Consider the following 13,475-nt stretch of genomic DNA (forward strand, 5'->3'; position numbering starts at 1 on the left):
TGACGCCAATTGATGCTATCGTCTTCACGGCTGGCCACGTTGCCGCCACCACAAATAGGCGTCATCACCTTCAACTCAAGTTGTCTACATCTGCAGCCGACTGGTTTATTCACCTCCTTGGCTGCATGATTCTGCCACTAGTTATTGGCCTTATCATCTTCACCGCCGGTCGTCTCGTCTGCTGTTGACTGCTGTGCAACTTTGTCACCATGGTGGAGCTACTTCATATTTATTATTTTCGACATCGGCAAACTCTATAGCCTATACTTCGCATGATTTGCCACTTCACCAAACACGATGTCTACAAGAGCCTCGACATCTCGGCATGTGTCACGAAATATTATGCCGTGTTATTTTACTATAACAAATGGTGTTCCAATCTTCAATATTTCTACTCGGACATCTTCAACACGTATCTTCACTCAAGCAATGACTACTCGACGACAAGAAGCTACAGTTCTCGACTCTATGTTCAGTTGTTTCTCAACTAACCAAAAAGTCGGGAGCTACACAAATACAAGACTCTCAAAATTCGACAAGCCTTATGTCAAGATGAAGCAATCAATCAATCAACGAATCAATTCAGGGAGTTATTATCTTCGTCTTCGCTTCAGAGCCGACATTTAATTTCAGCGACTCCAATTATTACATCGGCAATTTTGGCTTCTTCATGCCGCCACAATCTACTCCAAATTTCTCAAGTTTGAGATTTAATTTACATGTCTGGGAGTTTGGAGTCATCAACCAATCAACTCAGATCAGATCCAATGAGTTGAACAACAGTTTCTACTTTCCTTCAAGTGAAGCATCTGCAATAGCTATAACACTAAGTTTTGCAGTCATCTTCGTAAATCAAGAAGCTTTGCATCAGTCTTCTTTATGCACACACTCGAATCAAGGAAACTACTCGAGTTTTGATATATTCTCAACAATTTGATGGATTATTGTCACTGACATCATCACCAGCACCTCTACTTCATCGGCCCTGACATCTCTGCCGTTGCTAATGGATGACTACGTTTTCACCTCCGGCTGCTTCTGTCATTGCCGACTAGTTATTTCGCCTTCATGGTTGACCTACTATGCAAATGCTGATGAGCGTCTTCGTCATTATCATTGGTTGCTACACTGCTATTGACTGGATCACCGACATCGTCATCTTCATCATGTCGGTTGCGTTTGTCGTCGTCGACTATTTTTCTTCATCTTCATGATTGGTGGATTTTGTCTCGCCTTTGATCTTCCTCGTCTGTCACTGACTGATTATTTCGCTGCCATGGCTACACAACTTTATCGCTGGGCGCCTTCATCTTCATTGATGGCTGACCTGACTGCTGCCGACTGGTTTCTTCGCCTCCACGGCTGTGCAACTTCATCACTTTTGATTGGTATCACTATCTTCACTACCACCAATATTTTTGCCACCTCTGCTGGGCAATATTATCTCTATATTGGTCGTCTTGTCTCTATGCCAACTGTGTCAGCTACCATCAATGAACAATTGTGACTACGTGCTCAGGGGCTTACTAGCTCAAACACAAGTATCATACCTTCAATTTGGACTTGCTCCGAATACATGCAACATGAATTCATGATCATGGGTCTATTTTCTATGCTCAAAGACTGGACTATTTATTATTCCCCATAAGGGTTATCAACCGAATACTTGCGCCAGTCGGGATTCAATTATTTTATCTATTTTGGAGTATCCCATAAGGGATAATCACTCAGATCAGAAGCTATTGATATGAGCTACACTTGGTCTATATCACCCGGAAGATGTATTACTCGGGAGCATGTTATATGCGTCATCCTTTAAAGGGTGTCGAAGGCATATTTTTTGGCCTAGGCCTAATATGTCTGCAGCCCATATTTTCAGGTGTGGCCTGTCACGTTCTTTTAGGGACTTAGGCACTTTTTGCTTAGGCCAAAGTGCGCGTGATCAAGTGCCCAATACCTTAAAATCATTTTATACCGCAGTTACTCAACTTTTTAGGAGTTGGTACAATGCATCTTAAAAGGTGTCAAACAGTAAAGCTTTATATAGCTGCCTCGCTGACTTTTTTATATAGTCAAGGCACTGTTTGGGTTTATCAAGCAATTGATTGGATACAATATCGTTGCTTTTTGCCACGTAAGTGTGCATTTTTATTGACTAATATTATGGCTTAGGCTGATTATACATTGTGGTCATTTTCCAGGCGGTTGGTAAATCTTTTATGAGTTTATTTACTCAGATTTTACACCACATATGCCATATATTTCCAGGTATGGTGAAACCATGTGTTTTTTAGGGACTTAAGCACATATGTTAAAACAGTGTGCGCATGGCGTATGCCCAATACTTTAGAAATTTCTTTATTCGCAGCATTCAAGCTTCTTTATAGCTGTTTTGCTATGTGAATTTTTAATGATGTAGGCAACTTTAGGTTGTACTCATCATATTTTACAAAGCAGTCGGTATATCACTTGGATCATGTTATTCGGGGATTCACATCGCATATGCTATATATTGATATCTAAGTCATTTGGTTGATTACAATTATCAAAACCACTCAGTTAGTTGGATTATTTATTCCTTGACTATATGCTTGGTTTTTTCAACTAATCACATGGTCGGAGGCTACACCTATTAGGTGCATATACTCGATGCACCTAAATTTACATTCAATTATTTTTCAGCCCTCCACAGTCTTCATATTTGGTAAAAGTACTCGGGAGACCATGGCAAAGATGATTGAAGCACTTGGCTTTGGAGTAATCTGGTTCGAGAGAAGATTATCTTTTCGTCTGTTAAGGTCTCAGGGGCTACTATGGAGATTGTGGGTACCCCATACCCACATGTAGGATTGCAAGTGGGACGGGTTGCGGGCCGTCCCGCCCCGCCCCACAACCATGCCATGTGGGCCACACGGCATGGTTATCCGACTAGTTATAGGGGATAACTTATATCTATGAAATATGTAACAGATCATGACTTGGGTATTATGTTTCCTTATATAGTACGGAACGGCCTAAAGTCCTGATTTGATAATATTGTAAAGTAGATTTAGGAAACCGATACCGTATTAGTTAAGGTTTCTATCTTATAATCCTGCCCCCCACCCTATATAAGGTGAGCAGGAGGCCCTCTAGGGGGCATGAGCACATATGATCGTCAGATCTATACTACACCCGGCGGATTCAAATTCCCAAACAGGAGTAGGGTATTACCTCTCATCGAGAGAGCCTGAACCTGTCTAAATCTTTTGTCTCCGCATCCATCCACTTTTAGGTCTCGTGTGCTACCCCGTTTTATTATTGCCGAATTCATGTTTCGATAGGCGGAAGCCACGCGGCCGCTCGAGTGACGGTGAGGCAGAGAGGGGAGGTGGGGGAGAGGGTCGGCCAGGTCATCGCCTCCCGAGCCGCGGGAGAGCGACGCGAGAGATATCTATGACCCAAGATAATATTGACCTTGCGCATCTGCAACAGCAAAGGAGGGGTGCTGTCCAGCAACGACGCTGATCAACTTGCACAAGACGATAGATGACTAGCGAAGAGGCGATTGACAGTTAATTCCGCCACATCAACAACAATTCATTAGTTGATTGGCTACTCGAAACTCTTGTGCTAGACAGCGCCACCAGTGGCGTAACAATATCTCGCATGGTTTCGCCTTTCACAAGACCTTTTTTTTTTGCTTGGCCTTCACAAGTTAATCAGGTTAGAATCACTGGCATATCCTTCGGCAATGGATTATCGTGTAAAAAAGAAGAGCAGGAGAAAAAAAGAAGAGAACGCAAGAATAGGATATTCCATTAGCAATAAAGGCACCGATAAGTTACAAATAAAGAATAATCGGACTATCATACTCAACTCGCGAGAGGCAAGCTGCAGTTAGTTCATGCACCTACAAGAGAAAAATGGAGACATACTCTATTCACTCGCTTCACATTTTCCTTTCCCCGATACTACTTACAACACGGCGGCTAGTTCCTCACATAATAAATTAAAATGCAACCTAAAATTATCCGAATCGCCTAAAATCGAGAGAGAAAAATTGTAACACAAAGAGCGCTCACAATTGAAAAAGAAGGTGAGTTTGCGGGAGCTACAATGGTGGCTGATTGCAAGTGATATCATAGAACCTTGACGCCACTTGGTCGTTTACCTTCCATGGCATCCTTCTTGTCGCGGCAATCGGAACAAAGGAAAGGGCCTTCCCATGGCTTAGAGGAGCTGGAAGAGAAGATTGAACCAGCATGGACTGATATACCTTCACTTGGTTCAAGGTCCACCTGGCAGATGGCACATGTAAACAAGCTTGATGATGTTCTCCGACCACTTGAGTCATTGCCTAACCTGCGTAGTAAAAAGCATATGAAATCAGAAAATATATTCTAAAGTGCACGTCTTATGGACAGAAAGCATAAGATCTCTGCAAAGAAAGATAGTGAACGAATATTAGAAATAAAAATTGCAAACAACCCGAGCTGAAGAGAAATTTGTACATCACATTACAAAAAACATATGGTTGCATTATTCTTATGTGTAGCACAGTATAGTACCAAGCTAACAGTCAAAATAGTCAGCAAGAAGGGTGGTAAATCAGCAGTTACATGGACTTTTGCCAACATCATAGACTAAGCATAAGCTGATATATATATATATATATATATAAAGCAGCAAGCAAACAAGCTCAAAAGAGCTTGTTCAAGTTATTCATGCAGATTAGGGAAATCAACCAAGACGAACAGCTGATTCAATCAAAACGAACAAGTTAAAATGCTAAAGCATTATAATCTTTATGTGCATGACATTACTAACCACTCCCAAAACATTGGATTTGTCTCACACAAGGCTTGTACAAACCAACTTGTGGTCCTTTCAATTAAAGGATGAATGAAGAGGGTATTCCTCTAAGCTGTACAAAATAAATTGTGATCTAAGTGCTCAAACAGAATAATGTACAAACCCCCACCACCCCCACAAAAAAAATGTAGCTTATCTATTTCCAATTCTCCATGTTCCTCATCTCATTCCCACGTTGAAAGGAAGACTCTAAGCATTTTGGCAACTTGGTGGACCAGCCAACAGGGTTCCTCCAATCCTCCCTTATATACGAGAATACGAAGGGGACAAAGGAATGGTTGATTGTGTACACATACAAAGAATTGTTTTAATAGTGGACTGAGAGCACCATGTTAGCAAGACAACTCAGTATAAGTTCAGCTTGGTGGCTATCTCAATGGCGAAAACTAGTTTACCCTTGTATACCTATTTGAGAATAGAACAAGCTGACCGCTTTATCAGGGGGTGGGCCCTGCATTATTCAAGGGTATTCAGATGTATACCCAAGATTTTTAGCAAAAAACTAACATGTATCTATGTATTTGGTATATGTGTTAAAAAATAGAAAAAAGACCTCAATCAGCCCATAGAACAAACAAGCCACGTTACTAGGCCGTGTCCCTCCTCCCCTATCTTTTGGCCCATTCGCTAGCCTAGGCCCAACTTTTCCCCCACTCCCAAACAGCCAAACAGGCCGGCCAGGCCCACCCACCACCAAGGCACCCACATAAACCAAACCCTAGCTAGGGCAGGGACAGTGGGTGGCGGTGGCGTGGGCATGGCATGGGTGGCTGGTGGCTGAGCAGCGGCAATCGGGTGACGGCGGCGCGCCACCACGCGGGCTGCAGTGGCCGGGCGGTGCTGCAGGGGCCGCCGCGGGCGCTGGGCGGAAACAAGGCAGGGGCAACGGGTGGCGGTGGCTGGCGGCGTGGCACAGGCTGCTAGTGGCTGATTGGCGACGACCGGCAATGGCAGCACGCCTCACGCGTGCTACGGCTGCACGATGTTAGTGGCAAGGAGGTATGCACAGTGGCCGAGCAGCATAGGTGCAGGCGCCGAGCAGTGACAGGGCAAGGGGTCGGGCTGGACGGTGTGCTAGGCGGCAAGCCAGTGAGGCCACAAGGGTGATTGGGTTGGGTGAGCTCGGCTGACAACTATTGCTACTCATCTGCTCTGCCTTCTAAAATCTCAAGCAGAAGTTAGTGAATTTTACTGAATAGTTGATTTGCTCTACTCATCTGAGTTATTCACAATTTCACACTTAGGATTTAGCCATTTAAGGAAGTAGGAACTTGTGCTTGTGGAATGGCTTTAGATGCTTACTGTATATATACCAGGATTTAGACTTGTGCAATGGCTTAATTTCTAAGAATAGAAGTAAAGTTGGCTATTAAATTCTAGGTCCAAAAATGAAGAGGGACAAGGGGCTATTAGCACTCCTGTATGTTGAACAATTTCAAGTAATGATCAATTCTATGAAAATGTGAATTTAGCCTCAATTTTGTGTTATATATATGTTAGATATCGTACAAACACTAGTGTTTGATGTTATAGAAGCCAATTATTAGGCATTTGGGTGTTTAAAAGAACTTATATTACCCTTCATATTTTGAACGCCCAACCTCTAAATCCTGGGCACGCCCCTGCGCTTTATCATTGTCTTTTGGCATGAACAAGTATGCGATCGACTGGCTAGGAAATGACTGGATAATTTTATCATGATGTTTTTCTAACTAGAGATATAGGGGGACAAATAGTGTTTTCACGATAAGGATTGCCATCTGTCTTGCCCACATGGCACATAAGGTGGGCCCAAGGGTCATATTGACCCAAAAGGTAAAGTTAAATGACTGGTTTGGACAAAATCAAATTTCAAGGACCAAAGCGACCCTGGAATGGAACTTGATGGACCAAATTGGCCTATTTTCCCAAACCAAAAATGCTATTTATCTAAGCAGTCCATTTTCAAGCATCCTCACCTTGTTCTAGATAAGCATGAAGCATGCAATGTCCACCTATAAGATCAGCTCAAGTTGTTTGTATTTGCTCATTATTACTTGATCGTTACTTACCAAGGTAGTAATAGTTACTGTCTAACTCTCCCAGAGCTAATATTAAATAATAAGAACAATACTAATGCCAGGGCTCAATGAGCTCATCCCATCTGACAAGTGTGTCACCACATAGGAACATATTGCTCAAGTATTGTGCTTGCAGGAAGTAAGTTGCGCCAATCTTGGGCCAACATAATATAGTACCATCAGAGAACTGAGTAAGCAATAAATGTGCACTCCAAAATTAGGAGTACAATGGACCAGAAAATCATAGGTGAGCAGACTAGGATTATTGTGTTCTGTTATCATCTGAATTGAACCAAAAAAAAGTAAGATCTGGAAGGGAATGAGATGGATAAGAAATTGAAACAAAAACATGGCCAATGAGCCAAGACGAAGCACAATTTTAAACAATGTGTTCAAACCAAGGTCTAACTATTATCTGAAAAAGAAAGGGTCTAACTGGCACTGTGTCAGTGGCCAATATGTATCAAATATTAATTGGATCTTGTTTCCAGTGCTTTCACACGGGGGCTGTGATCACTAATTTATTCCTTTTGACTATGATAACCACTGATGTGAACTTTTGCATAGTTTGAACACACTTATTGCTTAGTCAAACTGAACTAATGGTGACAGTGTGACACTAAACCAATTGGGTGTGACTTGCAAGAAAACAAAATCGATCTGGTATGGTTTCAACCAGAGTTGTCACTGTCAGGATGGGGATCGTAGGCATAGTTTAAAGAACTGAACCAGATGTTAGCCTGTGAATAACTCACTTTAGTGGTTCCCCAATAGGAACACAGGTTTACCAGTTCAACCGACTGTTCAAAGAATTAATAAAATAAGTCATTGTCGGTATGGCATAGAAAACAGGCCTTACAGTGCATGTTTCCCTCCTAAGGCAATACCATCGTGCGCTAGTTGGTTAAATGGGTTGTAGAACATAGACTAGTCGGGTTCCACAGAGGGACCTTATTGGCTTCAACTTCATCCAACTGCTCCAGTAATATTGTCAGTTCAGCACAAAACCAGCCCTTCACAGTGGTCACTAGTTCAGGGAGACTCCCTTGCTGAAACAGTCTTGGCTCAAAACCGGACCAGACTGTGCTAGTTCCTGATCACTGCTGATAGACAATAGAGGACAAGATGATAGTGAACCTGAACTAACTAGCTACAAATGTCAGTTAACACCTCCATTACTTGCTATCTCCACCCCCTTGCCATCACTGCTTGCTAGATTCATCACTGGCAAAGTTGCTGATCACCATCATCACGGCTTGCTAGCTTGAGAGAAGAGAACATGAGAAAAGAGGATGGCGGACAACGACTCATACTCCATTCACATTCATGGCACCAGCGGCCTGTGTAGTTGCAATATATCCATAAACCCTCCGTGTTTGTTTGTGTTTTTAAATCCAAAAAAAAGCCTTTATGGGCTGTTAGGCTACAGGAGTGGTCAATGCTGCTCAGATGGATTATTAGGCTCAAGGAGAACAGCTTCTTTTTTTTTTCCTATATGTCGGTTGTACTATGATAAATAGCTTTGTACTTCATTGACCTTCAACAAGAATACCACGGCCAAGTTTATGGACTCAATCAACCTGTGTTAATGGTCTTGGTCAAGCAAGAGACTGGGTCATGGCGATCCAATCTGACTGGGTATATAATCCACAGGGTGTCATGGCGTCATGCTATACTTAAAACAGGACTACTGGACTAACATAGTGGTTAGTTGGCTCAAGAAAATAAACTACTGATGTATATACACATAAACACTGATGTATGGTTGACTATGAATCCAGCTGCTTACACCCAAGAACAGGGAGCTAGCAGTGAAACACTTAGAAAGTTCATAAACACTCTTAGAGGAGAGCTACAACTGACCTCTCTGATAGCATTGCTGAACCTTCTTCGAATAACTCTTCCACCATACCCGCTGCTGACAGCTGCTTAGTCAGTTTATTAGGATGGTCTTTTGTCTTTTTTCTAAAGATTAAAGACTTCAACTTGTTTATCTTTTTTGGTGGAGATGGATGACGTATTGTTTGATCAGGTGGGATCATGTCAACAACGATGCAGGTCGTATCATCTTTTAGCCCTCTTGTCCTGAGCGCCTCCTAAAAAATTAGGGAAACAACTCATTTATAAGGAAACATGTCTGATGATGCAACATTAGTAATTCGGTACCCATTCGAGGCACAATAACTGGTTTTACAGCAGGATTGCTAAGAATTTAGAGAACACTAGATAGTTTCTTACCTTAACAACTTGCTTAGCAGCAAGCTCAGCAGGCAAACCTCTGCAACACTTTGCAGCTGCCTCTGATGACAAGGCATCCCAAATGCCATCTGATGCAATAATAAGCCTCCCTCCAGCATTCGACAACTACGGAAAATAACAATAAATTAATAAAGAAGGCAGTTAGCTATCTTCCACCAATAACATAGGACATCGAGCAGGAACATGTGTTCTTGTCTCTTTGTTGTTGGGCTGTCAAAAATATATTATTGCCAAACAGAAACCTAGGAGGAATTCCAGGCGTCTATTTGCAAAGTGTCAAAGTTTTACCTTCACTTGCTTGACATAGGGAACAGGAACTATAAATTCTCCAACATCGATATCTCCAATGGATCTTGATAGACATAAACCTCCTGGCCAGCATCTCAGTGGACCAATCTGATAAAAGGGTGATACAGCTTGTTAGCATTGTTTTGTAATCCTTCCAAAACTAAGCACATGTATCCAATGGAGCTATCTTACATAGCATAGCAAGCTATGTTTGCAACCATATCGTTGTAAGTTGTAACAGAAAGGCAGTGAAACACACCTCTGCCCCACCAACAACACTAAGCCTTCCAACTTCACCTCCACTCGCAGTGACACGTTCCCTCCTACAATCATTTTATATAGAAGGTTGGTTAAAGCTTACAAGTTACTTTTCTATTCAGCAGTCAACCAAAAAAAAAAACATGCTATTGCTCAGGGACAAAGGAACTTAACAGAAAAATATAAAACAACAAATCACTTGGAGTTGTGTAAGACTATGAGTCTAAATGAAATTCAAGAATACAGCAAATGGACACATTTTCACTCCATACCGTTTAATTGTTGATCTGAGGAACTATTTTAGTAGTAAGTACAACTCCAGTAATTGTAGTAGCATGGTCCACTTAATTTGTGTGCAAATAGAAACAGGAAATCATTTTTTTTATTGAAGGGAGAAGTAGCAGTTGCATGAAGACATATGAACATTATAAATAGAAATTGAATAGAACAATACAAATAACTAATTAGATAATATATGGAAAACAGTCATGCAAGATATTCTAGTTAACCCTTTCATATTCCATTTGCAAAGCAAAGAATATGCAATGCATGCTGACTTGCAGAGCCTCTAAATAAAATACCATATTAATGGTAAGCGACAGATACTCACTCCTCCACATTTTCTTCTAGTCTGTGATCCACAGTAAGCAAAGAAACAGCGCCACCCTGAGCATCCAAAATACACCGGGAATCACCAACTGAAGCAACGGTGATAGTCCATCCGTCAATGATCACGAATGTGGCAGTTGTGCCAGATGTTTGGCCTGGTGCATAGCCAAAAAGGAAAATTGCGTCAACGTTTGGCATAACTTATACATAGAGGTAAATCCCAAACACCAAATACAGGATCATGCCTTTGTGTTGGAATTCTTTGTCAGTCTTAACAAACCCTGCGACAAGCGCACGGGGGAGCGCATGCAACCACTCCTCCCTGGAGAGTCCTCTTGGCATTGCGCTAAGGACATGATTGAGCAGATTGTCCCTGGTGTATATTGCGGCGGCATTACCATTATGGCCATCAAGAACCTACAGACAGAGAAACACCCAATTAGTGAATTGTGAAAACAGTCCAATCCCGGCACTCACAACTCAAAGCATCTCCATACAATGGTTACATGCGTAGTTGCAATTTCCAAGGTCTCACTAGCATGCCTAAAGCCATACAAAGAACTAGCATACCAAGATCTGAAACTATATAACATATACATAGCACAGCATAGCAATTTAGCAACCACACACCCCATAAACGGGAGCGAAATCCAAGCTTCGCATGCCACGGCTGATGGTAATACCCCACTAGCTGGCTATTTAGCTACTCAGGAGCACAAACCCAAGGACCGGAAGGGGAAAATTCGAAGCAGGCACCCCGAAATGCCAAATCGCGCCGCACTGCCATACACACACTCACGAACACGAACACGAACACGACGGTGGAGCACACAAACTCACGGCGAAGACGGCGAAGGTGTGGGGAGGCGAGGACGCCAAGGAGGAGGAGGAGGACGACGAGGTGGAGGGCCGGGCGCAGTCGGTCCTGAGGAGGAAGAAGTCTTCCCCCTTCTTCGACTGCGCCGCGCACCCGTACCGCAGCAGCGGCCTCCGCCACCGCCGCCCCCCCTGGGCGCCGGCGCCGCCGCCGCCGTCCTCCTCGTCGCGCGCGCAGATCCTGCTCCCGCTGCCCATCGGCCGCTCCGCGCGGGCCTCCTCCTTGATGAGCGCGGCGAGCGGCACGAGCCCGCTCCCCCCCGCGGCGCCCGCATGCTGGCGCCGTTGGTGGTGGTGGTGGTGCGCCGCCGCCGCCTCCGATGACGGCGACGGCGACGACATTACCCCGCTTCCCCCGATCGGATCGAGGCGGAGGGGAGGGCGCAGGGCAGGGGGCGGGGCGGGGCCGAAGGGGCGGACAGGCACGCGGAAAGGTGGGGGAGGAGGAAGATGGCGAGGCGAGGGGCGAGACGAGACGAGACGCGGTTTTGTCTCGTTTTTATTACGCCCTTCTTTTTTTTTTTTTCTATTAGCGGAGTCCAGCCCAGTTGCTGCTCTCCCCCTTTTTTTTTTTTTTGGTTTTAATTTCCACCTGGACCTTTGGTACCTCATGCTCGCCTCACTCACGACGTGTTCACCGGGATGGTGTCACGCCTCGGGTGTGGTAAACTCGATTGTCACCTAGCTACTCTTCATGTACCATGGCTTAGGCCCCGTCTAGTTATCAAAAAAAAATTTAAAAAAACATCATATCGAATCTTTAGACACATGCATAAAGCATTAAATATAGATAAATAAAAAAACTAATTACATAATTAGAGAGGAAATTACGAGACAAATTTTTTGAGTCTAATTAGTTTATGATTAGCCATAAATGATATATTAACCTACATGTGCTAATGATAGATTAATTAGGCTCAAAAGATTCGTCTCACGGCTTCCAGGCGAGTTATGAAATTATTTTTTTCATTCGTGTCCGAAAAACCCTTCCGACATTCGGTCAAACATATGATGTGACACCTAAAAATTTTCTTTTCGCGAACTAAACAGGCCATTATCGTGCCAATGCCAGAGAATATTTTCTTTTATCTTCTCTCAAAAAAATATTTTTTTTATTTATAAACCTTTCTAAAATTATTTCCAAATAAGATTTTAGAAAAAAATACTTTTATTGGCAAGTGGCTTCAAATAGCTTGGCAACCCGCAAGAACAGAAGAAGCCACAGAATTAGAGTGTATGATTTGTGTACCATATATAATAAGGTTAATTGGATCTATGTTATTATAACTCTTGTCAAATTGAAAATCACTATTATTCACAATTCGGTTGTGTGTCATTAGTATTTTATAACATTTGAACTATGCTACTATATATGTCTTGCATACAGTTAGATTGGGTTTTTCATAACGTGTTTTCATATGGACCAAAATACTTTCAACCCTTAGAGGTTGACAAGTGGCACCCATAAGTCAGACTTATCTTCTTCCCCAACTCTTCCTCTAGCTTAGCAAGGCCGGCGGTGGTAGGGCGACATCTACAGCAGTGGTGGAGGGGTCGTCGGCGGTGGCAGTGGTAAAGGGGTCGGCGTTGGGGCTCGTTGGGATGACGAGACGAGGAGCGACCGCTGCCACTGGGGTTGCTGCTACTACTGCTCCTCATTGCCCTGATCTGGTCCACTTGCCCCGATCTAGCTGTCACGCCATCAGTAAGCTAGTGGTGGGGGTGTCATGAGAGGAACATCCGTCAGCTCCCTCGAGCTTCGTGACAGTTAGGTGATCAAGGGGTCGTCGCTAGGGCTTGCTAAGCGACCACAAGAAGAGGAGCGACCGTGATTGCCAAGGCTGACTGGGGCTACTGCTGCTGCAGCTCGACACTCGAGCTCAAGTGCACCGCCGATGGGGCTACTGCTGTTGTTCCTTGCTGCCACGATCTCGCCTCCACAATGTTGGAAAGCCAGCCACGGCCCACGGGGGCATTGTCAGTCTAGCGGTTTCACGTAAGCCGACCAATTTTCACGAAATTCCATCGGTTTTTGAACCCTGGTTTTCACTGGCAAGCCCCAACGCCGATGTCACGCCCCGATTTTCTTTCGGGGATTAAAAATCATTTAATAATGCATTTCTAGATTTTACATTAAATGTTAAAGCAATTTATCAAGTAAAGTTAATGTGGGAAATAAAATTTCCTTTAGAAATCATGACGGGGAATATTTTTTTAATATTCTCCATGCCCTAAAATACTCTCTGGAATTTTCTATGAATTTTTAGAGCT

General features: G+C 43.4%; 1 protein-coding gene across 1 annotated transcript; it reads right to left on the bottom strand.

Annotated features, from left to right (window-relative positions):
- Nucleotides 1-3,776: 3,776 nt before the first annotated feature.
- LOC127781298 (probable protein phosphatase 2C 3) lies at nucleotides 3,777-11,654 on the bottom strand. The gene is made up of 8 exons (XM_052308241.1): nucleotides 11,169-11,654; nucleotides 10,574-10,745; nucleotides 10,330-10,483; nucleotides 9,721-9,784; nucleotides 9,462-9,569; nucleotides 9,153-9,278; nucleotides 8,778-9,010; nucleotides 3,777-4,344 (listed from the first exon to the last, which is right to left on the bottom strand). Exons 1-8 carry the CDS (start codon nucleotides 11,544-11,546, stop codon nucleotides 4,122-4,124), a joined length of 1,458 nt encoding a protein of 485 aa, XP_052164201.1. The 5' UTR covers nucleotides 11,547-11,654; the 3' UTR covers nucleotides 3,777-4,121.
- Between the last annotated feature and the right edge of the window lie 1,821 nt (nucleotides 11,655-13,475).

This window comes from Oryza glaberrima, chromosome 1 (genome assembly GCF_000147395.1).
Source record: "Oryza glaberrima chromosome 1, OglaRS2, whole genome shotgun sequence".
Lineage (NCBI taxonomy): Eukaryota > Viridiplantae > Streptophyta > Magnoliopsida > Poales > Poaceae > Oryza > Oryza glaberrima.

Excerpts from the sequence above, each read along its gene's own strand:
- LOC127781298 (XM_052308241.1), bottom strand. The coding sequence starts at position 11,546 with ATGTCGTCGCCGTCGCCGTCATCGGAGGCGGCGGCGGCGCACCACCAC. Across the intron at positions 10,484-10,573 it reads CAAAGAATTCCAACACAAAG|GCCAAACATCTGGCACAACT; the intron begins GCATGATCCTGT and ends GCTATGCACCAG. Across the intron at positions 9,011-9,152 it reads CTGCTAAGCAAGTTGTTAAG|GAGGCGCTCAGGACAAGAGG; the intron begins GTAAGAAACTAT and ends CTAATTTTTTAG.